General features: G+C 48.2%; 1 protein-coding gene and 1 long non-coding RNA gene across 2 annotated transcripts in view; one reads left to right on the top strand and one right to left on the bottom strand.

The window, feature by feature from the left end:
* The window catches only part of LOC126503195 (uncharacterized), a 17213-nt gene extending 17028 nt beyond the window's left edge, over positions 1 to 185 (bottom strand). Inside the window, exon 1 of the long non-coding RNA XR_007592212.1 lies at positions 23 to 185. This is a non-coding gene — a long non-coding RNA (uncharacterized lncRNA). The remainder of the gene's footprint in view (positions 1 to 22) is intronic.
* Cfap90 (cilia and flagella associated protein 90) overlaps positions 1 to 14153 on the top strand; it is a 24936-nt gene extending 10783 nt beyond the window's left edge. Inside the window, exons 2-3 of the mRNA XM_050144735.1 lie at positions 12020 to 12136; positions 13814 to 14153. Of these exons, the coding sequence (XP_050000692.1) occupies positions 12020 to 12136; positions 13814 to 13993 (297 nt within the window). The 3' untranslated portion in view covers positions 13994 to 14153. The remainder of the gene's footprint in view (positions 1 to 12019; positions 12137 to 13813) is intronic.
* Positions 14154 to 18721: the final 4568 nt, after the last annotated feature.

The following is an 18721-nucleotide window of genomic DNA, read 5'->3' as shown; positions in this document are numbered from 1 at the left end:
TGTAGCCCATGAGCTGGCTTACCAGAGAGGATCTTAACCTGCGTCTGTCTGGAGTGGGAGCATCATGGCGACTCTCCACCAAGACTCCTTCTCCCAGAATTCTCCTGTTTTCTCCACCCACCCAAGGGTGGGCCTTATCAAGGGGCCTAGGCAGTTTCTTTATTAATAAGAAATCACTCCCACATCAACTCTGGAGATCTTGTCTTTTTCTACTTCCCACGTAGATTAAATCCATGTAAATCTCTCTTAGGGTCCTCATTGTTGTCTAGGTTCTCTAGGATTGTGATTTGTAGGCTGGTTGTCTTTGTTTTATGTTTAAAAGCTACTTATGAGTGAGTACATTTGGTATTTGTCTTTCTGGGTCTGGGTTACCTCACTCAATATGATGTTTTCTAGCTCCATCCATTTGCCTGCAAATTTCAAGATGCCATTATTTTTTCTGCTGTATAGTACTCCATTGTGTGAATATACCATATTTTCCTTATCCATTCTTTGGTTGAGGGACATTTAGGTTGATTCCAGGTTCTGGCTATGACAAGCAATGCTGTTATGAACATAGTTGAGCATATGTCCTTTTGGTATGATTGAGCACCCTTTAAATATATACCCCAAAATCGTATTGCTTGGTCTTGAGGAAGGTTGTTTCCTAATTTTCTGAGAAATCGCCACACTGACATCCAGAGGGGTTGTATCAGCTTGCATTCCCATCAGCAGTGCAGAAGTGTTCCCTTTTCCCCACATCCTCTCCAGCATAAGTTGTCATCAGTGTTTTTGGTCTTGGCCATCTTACAGGTGTAAGATGGAATCTCAGAGTTGTTTTGATTTGAATTTCTCCAATGACTAAGGATGTTGAACATTCCTTAAGTGTTGAACATTCCTTAAGATAGAGACAGGAAGATCTCAGAGTTCCCTGGTCAGCCAGTCTAGCAGAATCAGCGAGCTCCAGGTTTAGTAAGGTACACTGCCTCACTAAAATAAAAAAAAAAAGAGGTGTAGAACATTTGAGGAAGACACTGTGTATCAGCTTCTGGATTACACACGCACACACACACAGAGACATGCGTGCACACACTCATCTACACACAGAATTGACTTAATTAGCCCGTGTGGTATGAGATGCAGCAAGCCCTTGTAAACACAGATATTGTTCCTTTGCTGTAGGGACTGATGATTCTTTGCACTACGTGCCCATTCCCAGCAGCCGATCACTCACTACCAGACTGTCCATCATTGTCAGAGATTAATTCAGAGAACTGCAGTAAAGATGAGCATCCACCCACTGCCCCATCCTCTAACTCATCCGCCACAGGGAGCCCCCCTTCCCCACATCCATGCTTTGCAGGCTGCCAAGTTATTTACAGCCCTGCTAGTGTCCCTGGATGGGATGACAAGTTTGTCCTCTCAAGCTGCTGTCTAAAATGTGACCAGCTCCGGTACTGCTCCCTAGGGGGCGCTAGCAGCCTGTGTTTCCCTAAGAGCTACGGTTCCAGAGGCAGCTAAGCAGATTCAGTTCAATGACATTTTTAAATTACTTTTTTCTTCTGCTGTTGTGCACAGCACTTCTGCCCCTGGAACGGAAAAGCCGAGTTGGAAGAGAATGCCCTGTTATGAAGGTTTTGATTAAATCCCCCAAAGTCTAACAGTTACATTAAAAAGAAACCGCCTAAGTGGCTTTAGAATGTGTTTTCCGGCGTGCTAGGGCGGATTGTAGAAAGCTGTGTTCCACAGGCCCCACGCTGGCTTTGCTGGGATTAGCGGGAACCCCTTCTGCAAGTGCAGATTCTTAGACGTGGAGGTAGGGCTGATGGCATCCTTGTATTCCAGGAGCGCTCCCTCCCTCCCTGTGGAATGTCCTTGGTCGAGGGTGGCGAGACCTTCCTGTGTATGAAAGCTCATGCAGTCTGCCCAGAGCTGCAAAGTAGAGTCCCAAGGACACAGCCAGTGTCCAGCACACAGGGGCGGACAGCCAGTGTCCAGTGCACAGGGGTATGCAGCCAGTGCCCAGTACACAGGAGTGGACAGCCAGTGTCCAGTGCACAGGGGTGCACAGCTAGTGTCCAGTGCACAGGGGTATGCAGCCAGTGCCCAGCACACAGGGGCAGACATCCAGTGTCCAGCACACAGGGGTACACAGCTAGTGTCCAGTGCACAGGGGTGCACAGCCAGTATTCAGTACACAGGGGTGGACAGCCAGTGTCCAGTACACAGGGGCGTACAGCCAGTGTCCAGTACACAGGGGCGTACAGCCAGTGTCCATTGCATAGGGGTGCACAGCCAGTATCCAGGGTGTGCTCCTCTGAGCCCTCACCGTATGGTGCCCTTTAGACGTTAGTCATATTTGACCATGTATCTTTGAGTGCTCTTAAGCAGCAGGAGAGGCAGCCACCATGCTGAGGCTGATGTCTCTAGGATCTAGGGGTCTTGTTTGGCCCTCCAGTAGACACGTACACTCCCAGCCACGTCAGGAGAAGGCAGGGTGCCTCTCTGCACGCCCACTCCCTCTCTTGCTCTTTACTCTTCTTTTTCCTCTGCACCTCTTCTCGCCTACTCAACATTTAGCTTGCTTAACCTACTGTTGTCTTTCCCCCTGGTGAATTACCAGCTGTCCCCGGGCCAGGATTAATTTCTGTCATGCTATCTCCTAACCAATCAAAACAGGGACTTACTCTTGGAACTCCATACACACCTGCTACATGGGTGGATAAAGGCAAGATGAATACACGGAACAGGAAGTTTTAAAAATGAAAGCCTAAGACTTTTTTTTTTTTTGAAGATGCACTTAGAACACCAGGGGTTTGTGTTTGGATTAGGTGTGGTTTAGTACTCTATGCCTGCGGTGGTTGGTGAGGATCACAGGTGCCTCTCGCCTGTGCTAGCTGCACGCCTGTTGTTCAGTTACCCGTCCCTGGGAACAGCAAGCTCTACCAAGAGTTCAGAGCACAGTGTCTTCATCCTAGGCAGGTGGAATCTTCTAAGGGAGGGACCCAGCTCCTCTTGGGAACTCAGCACTGAGAGAGGAATGAGGGAGGGAGGAGGCGAATGTGTCTTCCCACTGGGAGAGTGTGCCTACCAGCGGCAACACTGCCCACAAGCTGGCGTGGCATCTCTCTTCTGTGTGCCTCTACACGCAATGATGTGAGTCTGATCATATGTTCACACATAGTCACACAAGTGTGTACATCCTTTTCATCTGTGTGTTATGTAGGGAGCACAGGTCTCTGTATGTGCATGCATATGTGGGCCAGAGGGCAGCCGTGGGTGTTGACAGGGTCTCTCGATGATCTGGAGATTGCCGAGGAAGCTAGAGTGGCTGGCCCTCAGGGTTCTGCCTGTCTCTGCCTCCCTCCTAATTCTGGAATGACAAGTGGGAGCCACTGCACCTGACTTTTTAGTTATTTATTTTTTTAATGCGGGGTCTGGGGGTTGCGTTCAGGTTCTCAAGTCTATAAGGAGAGCACTTCTGTGCCTAAAACTCCTCCTTCTCCTCCTTTCCCCAACCCCCCCTCCTGTTCTTTTCCTTTTTCTGTTTCTGATTTTGAGATAGGATTTGTTAATGTCGTCCAAGCTGGCCTGGAACTCAGTCAGTAGACGAGGCCAATCCAGACTTGTGCTGTGCCCCTGCTTCAGGTGCTAGCATCGTAGGTACGCGCTGCTAATCCCAGCTCAGCTCGCTCTGTTCATGTAGCAGTGTACTCTGGCATTTTTTTATTTCACAGTTTGATGAGGTAATATTAAACCAGCTTTTCCATACTCTAATACGATTCTAAGGTTCTTGGCAATTAATCACGTGATTAATGAAGAAAGTAAGTTTTTCTGTTTCAAGTCTTTTTCTTATTTTTTTTTAAAAAACTTTCTGCTGGGAAAAGAGTGAAAATTAAAAGAACAGTTTCTTTAGCTCCAACGCCGGAAGACTAAAACTCTCAGCAGCAGCCCTTGGTCTGTGTCGAGTGTGCTCTTTGTCCACACCATCTCAGGGCGTGGGTGCCGGTGGAGCCCACCACAGGGTAAACCGTCATGTCTGCAGCCAGGAACCAGACCCTCACATCCTCCCAGTCAATCCCTGGCGGGCCCTGGCTCTTAAAAGCGCACCAGCGTCCTACATTACTGCCACCTGGGGAACCAAGTTCCAGTGCATGAGCTTCCAGGGATCACGAAGCATGTTCTAGCCCTAGCAGAAGCTTGAATGATTGCAAGCAGAAAACAACTGAGTTTTAAGCCTCTGGGGATCATCCTTACCTGATATGTGTCATGAACTCTGGACGCCTAGCCTAGAGGAGCTAGCACCAGGGGAGAGGGGGCACAGCTGTTTCTGCAGTCACCGGGGCTCCCCTGTATGTATGTCTGCAGGCCTGAGAATGGAGGCGGAACCAACGGAGTCCGAGCACTCTTCCAATGTGTGTGTGACAGACGCGTGTCAGCTCAGAGGAATTCTGCTGACTTCAGTTCAAGAATAAAATAGTCTCAGATTATTTGAGGTGTTATAAAGACTGCCGAAGCTTCTGATCCCCATGTTCCAGAGGAAGGAACGGGATCTTGTCCACAGGCAAGCCACAGAGAACAGTTAAGCAATCCTTTTGAAGGTTCTGATTCCCGTCTCTGAGGAACTGCAGCTCTAAACTACAGCACTGAGTGCTATTAAAATTCTCTCAGCTCAGCACACTGCCCAACCCACACTGAGACACTCTGAGTTCATCCAAAGTCAAAGGAGGCCCTTAGGGAATCAGTGACCTTGGGGATTTTCTGCTTTGGAAGCAGGTCCGGTGTCTGAGGGCAGGAGGAGGTCTCGGCGCTGTGGCTCTGAAGAGAGGAGTAGCAACCGTTCACAGGTGATTGGCATTTGAGCCAGTGTGGGCCGGGCTGAGCTTCAGTGGCTCCCTCAGCCAGTTGCTCCTCTGACTCACAAAACACATTTTAAGCATTATTTCTGGACTCTGCACTTGGTCGGCTGCCCTCAGACGTCCACAGTGGGAACTTTTTTTTTTCAATTTAAAACTTACTTTTTATGTGTATGGGTATTTTTTTTTTGCATGTATGTCTGCACATGCCTGGTGCCCACAGAGGCCAGAAGAGGGTTTCCTATCCCCTGGAACTAGATTTAAAGGCAGGTGAAAGCTCCTGGGACCCAAATTCAAATCCTTTGCAAGTATAAGAGTTCGTAACCACTGAACCATTCCGCTAGACCCCACAGTGGGATTATTTACGCCGAAGGAATCAGCAATCACTAACAACGAGGCAGAATTTTCTGCAGCGAGTGGCTGCTTTCATGTAAGCGCATCACTGGGCTGAAGACAACAAGTGTAAGATGGCAGACACTGATTCCTTTCTCATCTCCCTCCAGTGTGAGAGCTGGGCAGCTCCAGGGGCAGTGACGTGGCAACCCACTGCCTCGCTTTTTAAAATAACATAAATTGTAATGAGAGCTATTTATTTTAAAACTTTACTTATTTACTTATTTTTATATCCTTACTACATAGGTTCTTTCTCTATTCATGACACACACACACACACGTAATCAGAAGTGGGAGGTAGATAAGAGAGGTAAACGGGGTGAATATGATCATAACACATTGTAATATATGTGTATATATAAGCATGCATCAAATTGTCAAAAAGATTATGAAAATATGCACATCTCTTTCTTGTTTCTTTCTCACAGAATTTAAGTAATTTAAGACAGGTATTTTTGGATATCCTGATAGTAGGTTTTCTCCGCCGACACAATAAGCCAGATCAAGTCGAATTAAAAGGAAAGGTTTAATGAACCAAGCGCTCTTGGGTGTCCTTTCCAGTCTCCCAGAAGTACAGCGGAGAGGGAGGAGGAAAATCACACGGCAGGTCTAGGGACCAGAGCTTAAATACCCAGAGCTTAAAAATCGTGTAGGTGCAGTCGTGAACTTCACGGGTGGGGGAGAGGATCCAGGCCTTTTGATGATCTTTCTGAGGGGGACAGGGTTGGAGAGAGGGAGGAGTGGGGTTGAGGCAGAGCTCCCAACTGAACAATTTGATCTGAGAAAGAAGACTAATTTTATATTTAGTGTCAAATGAAAAGGAGGAAGAAAGAAAGGACCAGAGTCCCAGTTATTCTAAATTTCACAACTATTGTTTGTGTGAGAGTGTATGTAACTTCTGGGAATAGGAGCACTTCCAAGGTAGGGGAAGAGACGCAGGATGTAATAAAAACCTGCAACCAGGGTGGAGGTGGGGCCTGGTAGCCCACAGGGGGTAGCCGCCTTCCTCAGTTACCCACCACACCAGTCAGGACACCGCTGGTGATGCAGCCGCAACAGATGAGTCCACAGAGCTCAGCCGTGCTTCCTCTCACGGTACATTTCCAGAGGTGTTGGCAGTGTGTCCCTCAGCAGCCACCTCACAGGCTGCTCCGGCTCCATGCTGCCTGTGACCCTGGGTACTGGCTCTTCAGTACCTCAGCCTAAGGAGTAACAGCCACTTCAGCTCACAGCCCATTGGGTAGAACTGCTCACGTGACCGGAGAGGCAAACCCCCTGGACCCTCTGCAGTAGAGTGTGATTGTATCTGAGTGTTGTCTGCTCAGGTGGTCAGCACTCTCAGTTTACCCAGAGGAGCGTGCTCCTTAGGCTCCCAGCCCTGCTGCAATAGCCTCTGCTCGCATCCCACTCTGGCTTCCCTGCAGTTCCAAAGATAGCTGCTTTTACCAAGGGCGTCGACCAGCAGTATGGCACGAAGTGCCATGCAGGCTTGGTGGCTTAAAGCAAGGGAAGCTCACCTTTCAGAGTCCTGGAGGGTCAAAGTCTGGTCCCTTGTGTGGGCTCAGAGGGAAAGCTCAGCTCTCATCCCCTTGTTTCTCTTGACAGCCATCTTCCTGTTCTGGTTACACTGTCCTTCCTGATGTATGACTCTAGCTAGGTTCAAATTCGTCCTTCGCAAGAGCAACCAGGTGCCCTGTGTAGTACTGCCTTATGCTAGTATGTAACCAAACACGTCTTCAGAAAGCTTGCTTTAATAGGGTAGCAATCTGCATTCCCCAGTATGTGAATTTTTGGATGGCACAGCTCGGTCCACGTAACCTTAGAGGCTGCTCTGCAGAGCTCTGGCTGTGGCACTGTCGTGGGACCTCCTGTAATGCCCAGGTCTGCCGACGAGCTGAGAGCGAACGAGAATTTACCATCCTTCCTCTGTGCCACTCTGCTTTCCCATGTCCCCTAAATTTATTTGGAAAATTTTAGTATTTATTATATTTTATATATTTTCGTGTGGCGGTCTGTTCCCATGCCCAGACTATAGTCTCATTTAAAGTAAGGTCCGCAAGTTTCTCTCCTGGAGACTAAAATGGCACCTTCAGTTATTTTAAACTCATTTTCCACCACTATAACAAAATATCCGAGACTGTGTGTCTTATAAAGAAAATGTTTATTTAGGGCACGGTTCTGAGCTTTCCAGAAACCACATGTGCTGGTGGTCTCACTGGCTGAATGTCCAGGATTCGTGCAGGGCACGCTGTCAGTCTGGGAGTGTACACACCTGTGCTTCTTATAGTAGTGCAAGCCACACTGAGAGACCAGGAGTGTGCACACACGTACTTCCTTGGTTTCACTCAGAATATAGCCACCAGACTGCCCTGACAACCCCACCTAATGTCAATCATCTCAGAAGGTACCATCTCTTACGCTATATTCAGATCAAGTCTCAGCCCTTAAAACCTAGCAATCAAAATCAAGCCACAAAGGAACGAAAGAACAGACGAAATATCAGCAATGGGAGACACACTTCAGTTCTGCCTAGACGCTGGCGGTGGGCAGCACATCACTCAGTGAGGCTGCCCGTCCGCCAGGAACGTTTTTCCTTCTTATGCCTATTCTTCAATGATAGAAAAGTTCATTTACTACTCTGTAAAGTTCTGCATATGCAGCGCACACACAGCAGGGGTAGAAAGGGGCCGTGCCCAGAAGCAGTGAAGTCCCTAATCCGGATCAAGATGCCCTAGGCGCTTGCAACAATCTGGATTGGGAGGCAGCATGGGCTCTCAGCTACCCCTTTTTACAGTTTTGGATCACCTTATTACAATGAAAAGCAGTAGACCATTGCTCTCTTTTTCCCGCGAGGTTGCATATCGCGGTAAGTTTCTGTGGTGTGGAGCATTTGGGTAACAGCGGTTACATGTTCCTTTTCTTCCTGAGTCTGCCCTGCCTTTTGGTCTTCTCAGATCAGCTCAGGGCCCGGGTAGGACCCACTCCGCCCAGGAAGGTTAGCCTGGTTAAGAGCATGGGGCAAGAAGTTCACCCAGCTCCGGCCGATCTCAGCAACTGTTCCCTTCCTGTTGGCGCTGCCCTCTTCCCATGCAGGTTCCCCCGCACCTGAGCAGCTGGTTACCCAGTGGGAGCACTGTCGGGCGTGGCATGGGGAGCACCGTTCACTCCCACTTTTATATATGGTTTTCAGAGTGCAGAAGGAAACTACTTGATCGCAAGTGTGATCATATTGGGAACTGTGGCTGCTCTCTCAACCTACAGACAGCGCGGTGTTGGCAGTGGAGGAGGGCTTCCAGGGGAGCCACAGAAGCAGAGAGCAGCCTGACTGCCGTCCATATGGCTGAAGTCACCACAAGAGATGGCTCAGCAGTACAAAGTCCTTGCTGCTCTTCCTTCCAAGGGACCCGAATTTAAGTTTCTCCACCCACATCAGATGGCTCACAGCTGAGTAGCTCCAACTCCAGGGGATCCCGCGCCCTCTGCTGGCCTCTGTAGGTAGCTACCTTTACATATCTGGCTTCACTCGCTGTTGCAGAGAGAGGGTCCCTTGTTTGTCTCGGCTGCCCGGCTAGCTTACACCCAAAATAACCACACAGAAAGTGTATTAATTAAAGCACTGCTTGGCCATTAGCTCTAACTTCTTATCGGCTAACTCTTACATCTTGATTTAACCCATTTCTATTCATCTGTGATCACCACGTGGCAGTGGCGTAATATGGGAAAGGTTCGGCGTGTCTGTCTCTGGCAGCTCCATGGCAGCGCTCTCTCTCTCTCTCTCTCTCTCTCTCTCTCTCTCTCTCTCTCTCTCTCTCTCTCTCTCTCTCTCTCTCTCTCTCTCTCTCTCTCTGCTTTCTTCCTCCCAGAATCCAGTTCTGTCTTCTCCACCTACCTAAGTTCTGCCCTATCAAGCTCAAAGCAGTTTCTTCATTCATTAACCAATGAAAGCAACACACGAACGGAAGAACCTCCTACACCACTCACGCACACATACACACAAACAAAAACCCAGTTAAAACATGTTCTGTGTAGGTGAGACTAGCACAGTGCGATGGGCTCTCAGGTCATTTTATTCCTGTTTTGCTGCAAGCCTCACCTAGGCTTGGCCAACAGCTTTGTGCCTCGAAAGTCCTGCATCTGGGCCGGGACCCACCTGGGGAGAATTTACACCCACAGTCCTGCAGAGTGGGCATCGTGCTTGGCTTCCTCTGTCCTACCAAAGGGCCCCCGCTGTTTCTCCCAGAAATCTTTGCTTTGCCTGTGAGGGATGACGGCCCACCAGCTTCTGCAGTGACAGATCTGCACAGAGTGTTCAAGACTCTGAAGTTTCCCTGTCAGGCCTTAAAATGGGTTTTTAAAGAAACCGAGATGGATTTGATAAGCAAATATCTAATTTTATAGAGTCAAAGTGATTGATGTTTTCTTTGTGACATTTTCCTTATTGCTTTTCTGTGTAGGAGGCCCCTTATGGGTTTTCTTTTTCTCTTATTTTCCTATTTCATCTAGAATTTACTTTGTCTGCAATGTGATGTGAAGACACAAGGCACCAGCCAATTTTACAGCACTAAATGCTGATAATTCATCAGTTCTCCATGGAGTGAGTCTTTAAGGAACCCTTCCCCAGATATGTGTTTCTTTCAGGAGACACACACCCAGGGTGGTGGGCAGAGACTCCCTAATGACCAGCCATCATGCAGACAGAAGTCACAGCCGCCAGTGACAGACACGACTGTCTCTGAGTTTAGTCAGGAGGATTCTGCCAGTGGGTGAAAGCTCCCTGCACATCAGACTACTGGCAGAAATCTTACAAATGTTGGAACAGCGATTCTTAAAACCCACCTTGTTTCCCTCACTGGATGGTGCTCACATCAGGACACTGCCAGGTGTGAGCTGTCTCCCCAAACCTGCCTATGTATGAGCCGCGAATGTCCTGATTGCTGGAAGCTGCATTGCCAGCCCTTCCCATCACTGCCGGCATCCCTGGGTTTCTGAGCTCTGTAAACAGGGTCGTGGCGTTTCCCAGGCCACGCAACATGTGTGTGAATCCTTTTTTCCACTATCCCACAGAGGAAATTATTCTAACATCATTATCAGGAGCAAACCAACAAATGCACACCCAAACCAAACCACCTCGGTGTGTGAGACAGCTGGTGCTCAGGTCAAATCCCACGGAGAAGCCAAGTCTGGCTTTGTTGCCAAAGGAATCAGGGCAACAAACCCAAGTCTGATGTGAGGTAAAGATTGCATACCATCTAACACATGAATTATTTATTTTACCACACAAGCAGATTAACTAAGAAAAACCTGAAGAAGAAAGTCAGAGATATGTAGAAAATCAGCGTATTAACAAGTCATCTCCCAGAACACCTAAGCTGTATGTGCATATATATGTATATATTTCATGTTTATGCTATATATGCAGAAATATTACATGAATGTCAGTTACCAAGTGCTATAGCTTTACACGAGATTGAAGAAAAGTAATTTTGTCTCTCGAGAGGGGAGGTTTACATATAGACTGTTTCTCCATTGGCCAGCAGCTCCAAGTGTAACTCCTTTTTAGTTATGATGACCTTTTATAGCAGAGTAAGGTTGTATTAGACACTCTGAGAAATAAGAAAAGTAGAAATGAAGGCAAACACACATACACAAACACATATACACACATGCTTATACACATACACAAACACATATACAGACACATACACACATGCATACACACATGCACAAACACACACACACACCTCTGTTGTGGGACAATAGTCTTTTATGTTGTCACTTGTATTATTTTTAAAAAAACGCTGATTGGCCAGTAGCCAGGCAGAAAGTATGGGTGGGGCGACCAGGCAGGAAGTAGAGGTGGGGCAATGAGAACAGGAGGATTCTGGGAAGAGTCGTCACCCAAACAGAGAGGAAGCAAGACGTGACTGCCTCGCTGATGAAAGATACCAAGCCACGTGACTAACACAGACAAGAATAATGGGCTAAAAATATAAGATGTAAGAAAGAGTTAATAAGAAGCCTGAGCTAACAGGGCAACCAGTTTATGATTAATGTAGACTCTGTGTGTTTCTTTTCTTTGGGACTGCATGACTGTGGGCACACCTCCTTATTCAGATAGATAGAGAAGATTTACTCCGGCCTGGTCTGAGTATTTACGTCCCATGCAAGAAGCATAAGCATCAGACGTGTGGTCAGTAGGTGTGTTGTGTCTTTGGAAGATCAGGTCTTGAGGGTAGGGCCCTTATGAATGGGTTTGTGCTTCCATCAAAGAGGCCTATGCGAGCCTGTGTGCTCTTTCTCCCTTGCCATGATGCAGAGAAGGGGCCCTGTGAGAAGCAGAAAACGACCCTCCCCAGGGGGTGAATCTGCCCACCTTGACCTTGAACCCCCAGTCTCTAAACTGAGAAACACATTTTATGAAACTCTCGGTCCACATAATTCTCACACAGCAACAAAATGGACTTAGGTTTGAGCTACTGCAGAAGCGCCAGCAGGGACAGCTCTGAGGAATTTCTCGAGGAGGAACACGGGGGGGGGGGGCAGAGGAGAGGTGCTGTGGACCCCGCCCCACACTCAGACTTGATCCTCACAGCACTGCTCTTGCTGGAGGGGTCTGAGCTCCTCTCTGCTCCAGGTCACAGCCCGGTCTGCCATGTGCTGACCCTCCCCAGTGCTTACTCACACAGAAAGTCTGCACTCTCCGGTCCCCACTGAGTGCTGGTTTCAGAGCTGTATCAGATACCAGTGGCTCAGCCTTCCAGCACACTGTGACCACCTCTGCTTATTCCCAGACAGGGGTCATCTCCCTCTACGACTGTGTTTTTAAGAGGAGACTAGATTATAACCAGAAATTGCATCGAGATGATAGAGAACATGCCAAAAACCTGGGACTTCATATTAATGAGGAGGTAAGATATACTAATGATGCTAATAAACCAACAGAACTATGCGTGTGTACCCATGCATAAACATGTACTCACATACAGTGTGAATATGTGCACATATGCACATACATGTGTGTTTGGGACACATGCATGTATTATGTGTATGTGATTTTGTGCATACATGTGTCTATATTAAATGCGAATATATATATGTGTGTGTTCCTGTGCACACAGTTTCACACGCATTTATCTGCATGTATGTGAGAACACACAGATATCTATGCAAATACACACTTGCATATTGTTTATGTACATGTATGAACATGTGTGTTTATGTTTGTGTGTATATACAGGGTTGTGCATGTATACGTGACCATATGCAAGCATTTGACAATGTGTTCCATTGCTGTGTGTAGCTTTATTCATGTGGCTTGCATCTATTCTGCTGTGCCGAGAAGTTAAAATCCTCTGTGACGCCAGTCTCGCATTGTTTTTCTGATTGGTTCCAGGGAACTGAGCAACTTATGCAGAATAAAACTAGGAAGTGCTTTTTATCCAACAGATAGGAGTCCTTGCTCACTTACACACCGAGCCCCGGCTACCACAGCTTTTCTAGGTACACTGATCTCTATTTTCCTCAAGTCCCCAGCATGTGGGATGCTTTGCTTTGATGTCCCCTGTGCTCCCCAAAGGGAGGAATTATCTGGAACCAGCTACAGAGGGAGGTGGCTGGTAGAGGTGGCTCCTCTGTCACGGTCACATCAAGAGGACAGGTGCGGCGGGTGCTTCCTCCCCTGGGACAGGCTGGGCCTCTCCTGGTCTGCGTCAGACACATCTGCCTTTTGACATGATTGTCAGTTCTGAATGAGGGTGGCAGGCTTTTTAACAGTCGGGCTGAGTACTCAGAGACGATTAGACAGCGCATGACGTGGACATTATGATACCCGAGCTTCCAGTGGGATTTCCATCGAGTCACTGGATGCTTCCCCCGTGGCTGTCACTCAGACGGCCAAGTCTGCCGATGTGGTAGAAGAGCCGGATGCTCATTTCACATGTGTGAGGCCAGCGGCTCCTGCCACCACGCCGCTCTTTATTCTCTTAATTTGGGCTGGAGTTAAATGACAAAGGCACCGTGACATCACTTATTTCCCAGACAGGTTTCATGGCTAAGAAGCAGCAAGCAGCAAAGAAGCAACCTGGTTCCACATTGATGGGCAGCAGGCACAGAAAGCCCATAGCGACAGTGAAGGGGGATGAGGAGGTTCTGGGGAGAGGAGGAGTCAGGAAAGACTCCTTGTGACACCCAGAGACTTGAGTGGTTGGAGCTCTTTGGCAGCAAACCGCCTGAGCGGGGCCAGTGGGAAGAAGAGAGCTGGAAGCTCAAGGCTGCTGCTCTGTGTGCTGGGGCAAAGAGGGGCTGGTAGGGGGTGGGCTGGGAGAGGGTGGGGAGGGGACAGAAGGAGGAGGGACAGCACCTGAAATCAGACCACACCTGACATCCAGTTCAGGGTGTCATGTTGCCCATGGATAGCAGATGACGGTAGGGGGACTAGGTCCCTGGCTTTGCCTCTGCAGGCATGCAGGAATCACCCAGATGTCACCTGGGTGAGACACAGCCAAAGGATGGGCCACTGTGCTGATGTACTGCGGGCAGGATGGTTTCTGTGCTCACGATGGTGACTGCATATTTCTTCTTCCCAGGAACAGGAAAGGCCCGTGCCCGTGCTGATGTCCTCTGTGTATGGGAAACGCATCAACCAGCCCATCGAGCCCCTGAACAGAGACTACGGCCGTGTGAACCACGTGCAGACCGACTTCTACAGGAAGAACGACATCCCCAGCATCAAGGAGCCTGGCTTTGGGCACATCACTCCAGCCTGAAGCCGTCTCGCAGTTTACAGGGCACGTTGAGGTGCACTGGCCAGGGAGTGCCCTCCGACCTCACTTTCATATCCACGTTCTCTGCAGCTGCAGGGATGCACTCTGACCCCAGGAGGGGGTACACACATCACATGACTATCTAAGGGGGCTTGGGCACCGCACTTTCCCTCATGCTCAAAACTTCCGCGTAAGGACTTTCACTGGCTTTATTTAAAATGACACCATACCAGTTCATTCTGAACACCTGAATAAAAGGAAAGCTTGCCTCCCTTTGGTAGCAGCTGTGTTTGTTTTGTGCGCTGGCTTCCCACTTTGCACGCATTCTTTGGGGAGGGGTTGACGGGAGCATCATTTGGGTTCTCCTCCGTCACATAGGGAAACTTCCCTGGCCACCATACAAACATTGCCTCTGTGTTTCTCTGGGAGGAAATGTAAAAAAATGTCCCTTGACACAACAGAACTCCAGACAGGACATTTTGTTCTCTTGAGGTCACGGATAAATTGATTTTGCACAACTGAGAACCGAGTGGGCGGCACTGCCACACCTCAGGGAAGAAGCTGTAGGGCACAGGCGCAGGGCACAGGCGCAGGGCACAGGCGCAGGGCAAAGGCTGGACTCTGGTGTCGGGCTGGCACAGTGAAAACTCTGCCTGCTGCACTCTTTCCATTGGATCTGTTATTTTGTTATCTTTAAGTAAAATCTCGTAACTTAGACAAGGTTTCCCGTGAATCAGAGCACTACCAGAATGGGCCATGTGCAGTGTGCACAGTCCTGAGCCCTGAAGTGATGCATTCCTAGGTCACTGTGCCCCTGAGCTCCACGTCCAGCCCGAGGCTTTCATCTCGGGTCCTTTCCTCTTTTGGAAGCAGCTGATTTTTAACCTATGCTGGAAGCGTTCATTTTGCAAGAGAACTTGACACACACTTGTGCGCTAAGATATATTTTTAATGTATGAATCTTTCCGAAGCCATCATCTCTCATCTTCCCTGATTGAATTTTTCACAGTTAATGGGCAGGTGATTTAATTAATCTTGGTACATGATCACCGGTTTCGTTGTTTTGAACTGCAAGGTGATTTCTCTAAGGATACATGATCCTGAATTGCTGGCAATTTCAAGGCTGAGTAACTCCTAAATGTTTATCTTCTGAAAATTTTGTCAGTGTGGCTGCTCTTTTCCTCCCCGACAAATAGTGAAATAGCACATGTGAGGTGCTCTTGGACACGTTACAGCAGAGTTGTATCAATATAAAAAAACACAAAAACCTGGGTTATAGAGATTTGTGCAAAGAACCATTTCTTCACTTATTCTTATAACTAGAACCTATAAGTAGATGAAATAAATCAATGCCAATCTAAATTATTTTCATTACTTCAGGGTGGTCCCTACACTCCGAATCTACTGTTTGCTTTTTTCTCCTTCCTTCCTTCCTTCCTTCCTTCCTTCCTTCCTTCCTTCCTTCCTTCCTTCCTTCCTTCCTCCTTCCTCCCTCCCTCCCTCCCTCCCTCCTTCCCTCCCTTCCTATCTTCCTTTCTAGAACTGGAGACGGGTCTCATAGGGCTCAGGCTGGCGTCAAATCTGAAGATGAGGTTCTGATGAAGATGAAGGCGGCCTTGACCTCCGAGTCACGTGCTTCCCTCTCTCAAGTGCTGGGGCCGAGGGTGTATGCAACCCCATCCAGCTTGTTGCTTGTTTTTTTTAAAAAAAGGGATGGAAACCATCGAGGTTTCAAGAGACCTCACATTTAGTAGGTAGTGGCTTCCCAACATTTATAGCCAATATACGAATGCCAGTTATAGACATCTTAAGGAAAGACATTAAAAAAAAGATTTCTAGGGCTGGAGAGATGGCTCAGTGGTTAAGAGCATTGCCTGCTCTTCCAAAGGGCCTGAGTTCAATTCCCAGCAACCACATGGTGGCTCACAACCATCTGTAATGGGGTCTGGTGCCCTCTTCTGGCCTGCAGGCATACACACAGACAGAATATTGTATACATAATAAATAAATAAATAAATAAATAAATAAATAAATAAATATTTAAAAAAAGATTTCTATTAAATTACGAGCACATGTTTATGTCTGTGTGCGGTTATGTGCACAGCAGCTGCTGCCTGCTGAGGACAGAAGAGCATGTCACATCTCCTGATGCTGAACCTGCAGGCAACTGTAAGCACCGGACATGGACGCTGGAAAATGAACTTGAGGGCTCTCCAGGAGCTGCAAGTGGCGGCGACTGCTGAGCCACGTCCCTAGCCTGGAGAGTCCGCTTATCAAGTCCCCACCACTGTTTGATGCTGCTTCCTGCATCTGTGTGCTGATCAAGAAGAAAGGAAGGCAGAGGAGATGTGACGGCTGCTGCCTCCCGGAAGGGCACTAAGGAGCCAAAGGGAACATGGGAGGATTGACAGACTGCACATCTCAGCCTCCTCCAGTCACATCAAAGCACGGGAGTCAGGGGACTAGCCGGATGTCTTGTGGGAGGGGCTTCCCACAGGGCTAAAAGGTGAAAGGGGAGGTGCATGAGAAGCAGTTTCACATGGCCGATGCTGGTCTCTACAATTCCTCTGATTTGCATGTTTCTAATGGTATTATTTGTTCCTCAGAGGTCAAGATGTTCGAATCAGGAGTGGCTGCTTCTGATGTGATAAAACAGGCAGTTTTTCTACCTTTGTGCCGCCATGACCACAGAGCAGCCCCCTGACTGGGAGCCGCAGACTGGATGTCTCTGCACCTGTCTCTGCATTTGTAGTTGAAGAGGAGGGAGTCTCAAATCGGGAAGGTGGCCCGAATCCCCTGGGAAGTTATTTACCTAACACAGGGAAGGAAGTCACTTGGGGAATTTGTAAATGTGGATTGGGCCAGATTTCTTCTTCAGTGGTTCAGGTTTGGGTTGAGAATATGCAGGCAGACATCCCACCCTGACAGGCTGGTGTGAGACCAGAGCTGTGTTAGGCAAACACTGACAATGACCTTAGGTGCTGTCAAAATGATACGGATGCTTCAGACAGGTAATTAGCTCCGGCTTCTACCCTCCCAGGTTCTTCTCTCCACACTGCCCTGTCCTCTGTCTCTCTGGGGGGCTGTGGGAAAAACCTGATGAATCACACAAGTTGCTATTTACCAGAGCATGGCAGCCCAGAACAACCTGGGGTGTGAGCCGCATAGGAGGAAAGACACTGGACGTGCCTGCTGACGGCTGGACCCACTGGCACCCCCAGCACGCTAGCCTAGGTTTTGTTAGAGGGAAGAGGAATGCCCTAACATCACATCTCTCCCTTCAGTTACCATTTGGTGATCTAACCGTATTAAAGCCAATATCACATGTGGTTACAGGATCCAAAAATGCCTGGTTGAGGTAGAAAACTGAAAGGCCACGCAGTACAAACACACACACACACACACACACACACACACACACACACACACACACACGTGTGGCGAAGGATAGTTCTGAGTCGAAGTCCTGGCACCGCTGTGTGCCTGCTGTGAACATGCTGGCGAGATCACGCTGGGTACTGCCAAGTTCTCTTTCCGTCATTAGCTCGTTTAATCGCTGGATCCCAGGAGCATGCAAGGAGGAAAACATGCCTAGGAGGAGTCAAGCCATGTGCCCGAGACGTGCAGCTAGTAAAAACCAGAGCCAGGAGTTGGACTGGAGGCTTGTGCTTCACATCTGGGTATCCACTAATAGTCTCCTGCTAGCCCATCTGAGTCCGCCGCCGCCTCTAGACGTCTGTTCAGAACTGACAGAGGAAACCAAGTTTGCCCAATCAGCCTGTTTATCTGCAGTGTTTTTCTTCTTTTAAACATTTTTTAAATGCACAATTGTTTTCTCTCTCTCTCTCTCTCTCTCTCTCTCTCTCTCTCTCTCTCTCTCTCCCTTTTTAAAATCATTTGGCAAAGTGTAATTTCCTTATGTTAAAAGAAAAAATAAATAGCCAAGCCCAAGCAGCTTCAGGGTTGGATTTGTGGCAGACATTGTGTCCATGTCTTCTTAAGCCTCCTCAGACAGCACAGGCAGCTTGTAAGCTCAGCAAAGCCTCTCAGCCCGCTCAGGCTATTGTGGCACCTGATTTACACAGCTGGTCCCAAATGCTTCTGTTTGACTCTGCAAGCCCTGGCAAGGTATTTCCCTACAGAAGGTCAGTAGGCATACAGGGCTCTGAGGCTTGTGCTGACTTTTTAATGTTTGTTTATTTTTTATTTATTATTTATTTATTTTTTTGTTTTTTTCAAGACAGGGTTTCTCTGTGGCTTTGGAGCCTGTCCTGGAACTAGCTCTTGTAGACCAGGCTGGCCTCAAATTCACAAAGTTACACCTGCCTCTGCCTCCCAAGTGCTGGGATTAAAAGCGTACACCCTACTGCCCGGTGACTTTCTATTACTTAGGTGGTCCTCAAAAGACAGCATAATTGAAACCAGGCCATCAGATACACCAGGCACAGATTCTTTCCTCCCAGAAAACCATTTCACAATCCAGTGCATCACAAACTGTGTTGCCAATCTCCATCACGCAAGGGTCTGCCTCCGTCCCAGCTTCCAGGCCGCTTCTGAAAGGCTGAGAGATGGAAAACAAACTTTCATTCTGGACCACATCACAGGAGGAGGAGAGGAAAGGAAGGATACAGCACTATAAACCAAAGTACATAAATCTTTAATGAATTAACCTTACAAAAGACAAATGGCATCAAGACCTCCGACGAGTCTGGTACAAAACTGGTCCTAGGC

Source organism: Alexandromys fortis, unplaced genomic scaffold, assembly GCF_014885135.2.
Source record: "Alexandromys fortis isolate MF-2015 unplaced genomic scaffold, M_Fortis_MF-2015_v1.1 scaffold_52, whole genome shotgun sequence".
Classification (NCBI taxonomy): Eukaryota; Metazoa; Chordata; class Mammalia; order Rodentia; family Cricetidae; genus Alexandromys; species Alexandromys fortis.
The sequence above is the reverse complement of the archived record's forward strand: the minus strand, read 5'-3'. Positions and strand labels throughout refer to the sequence as shown.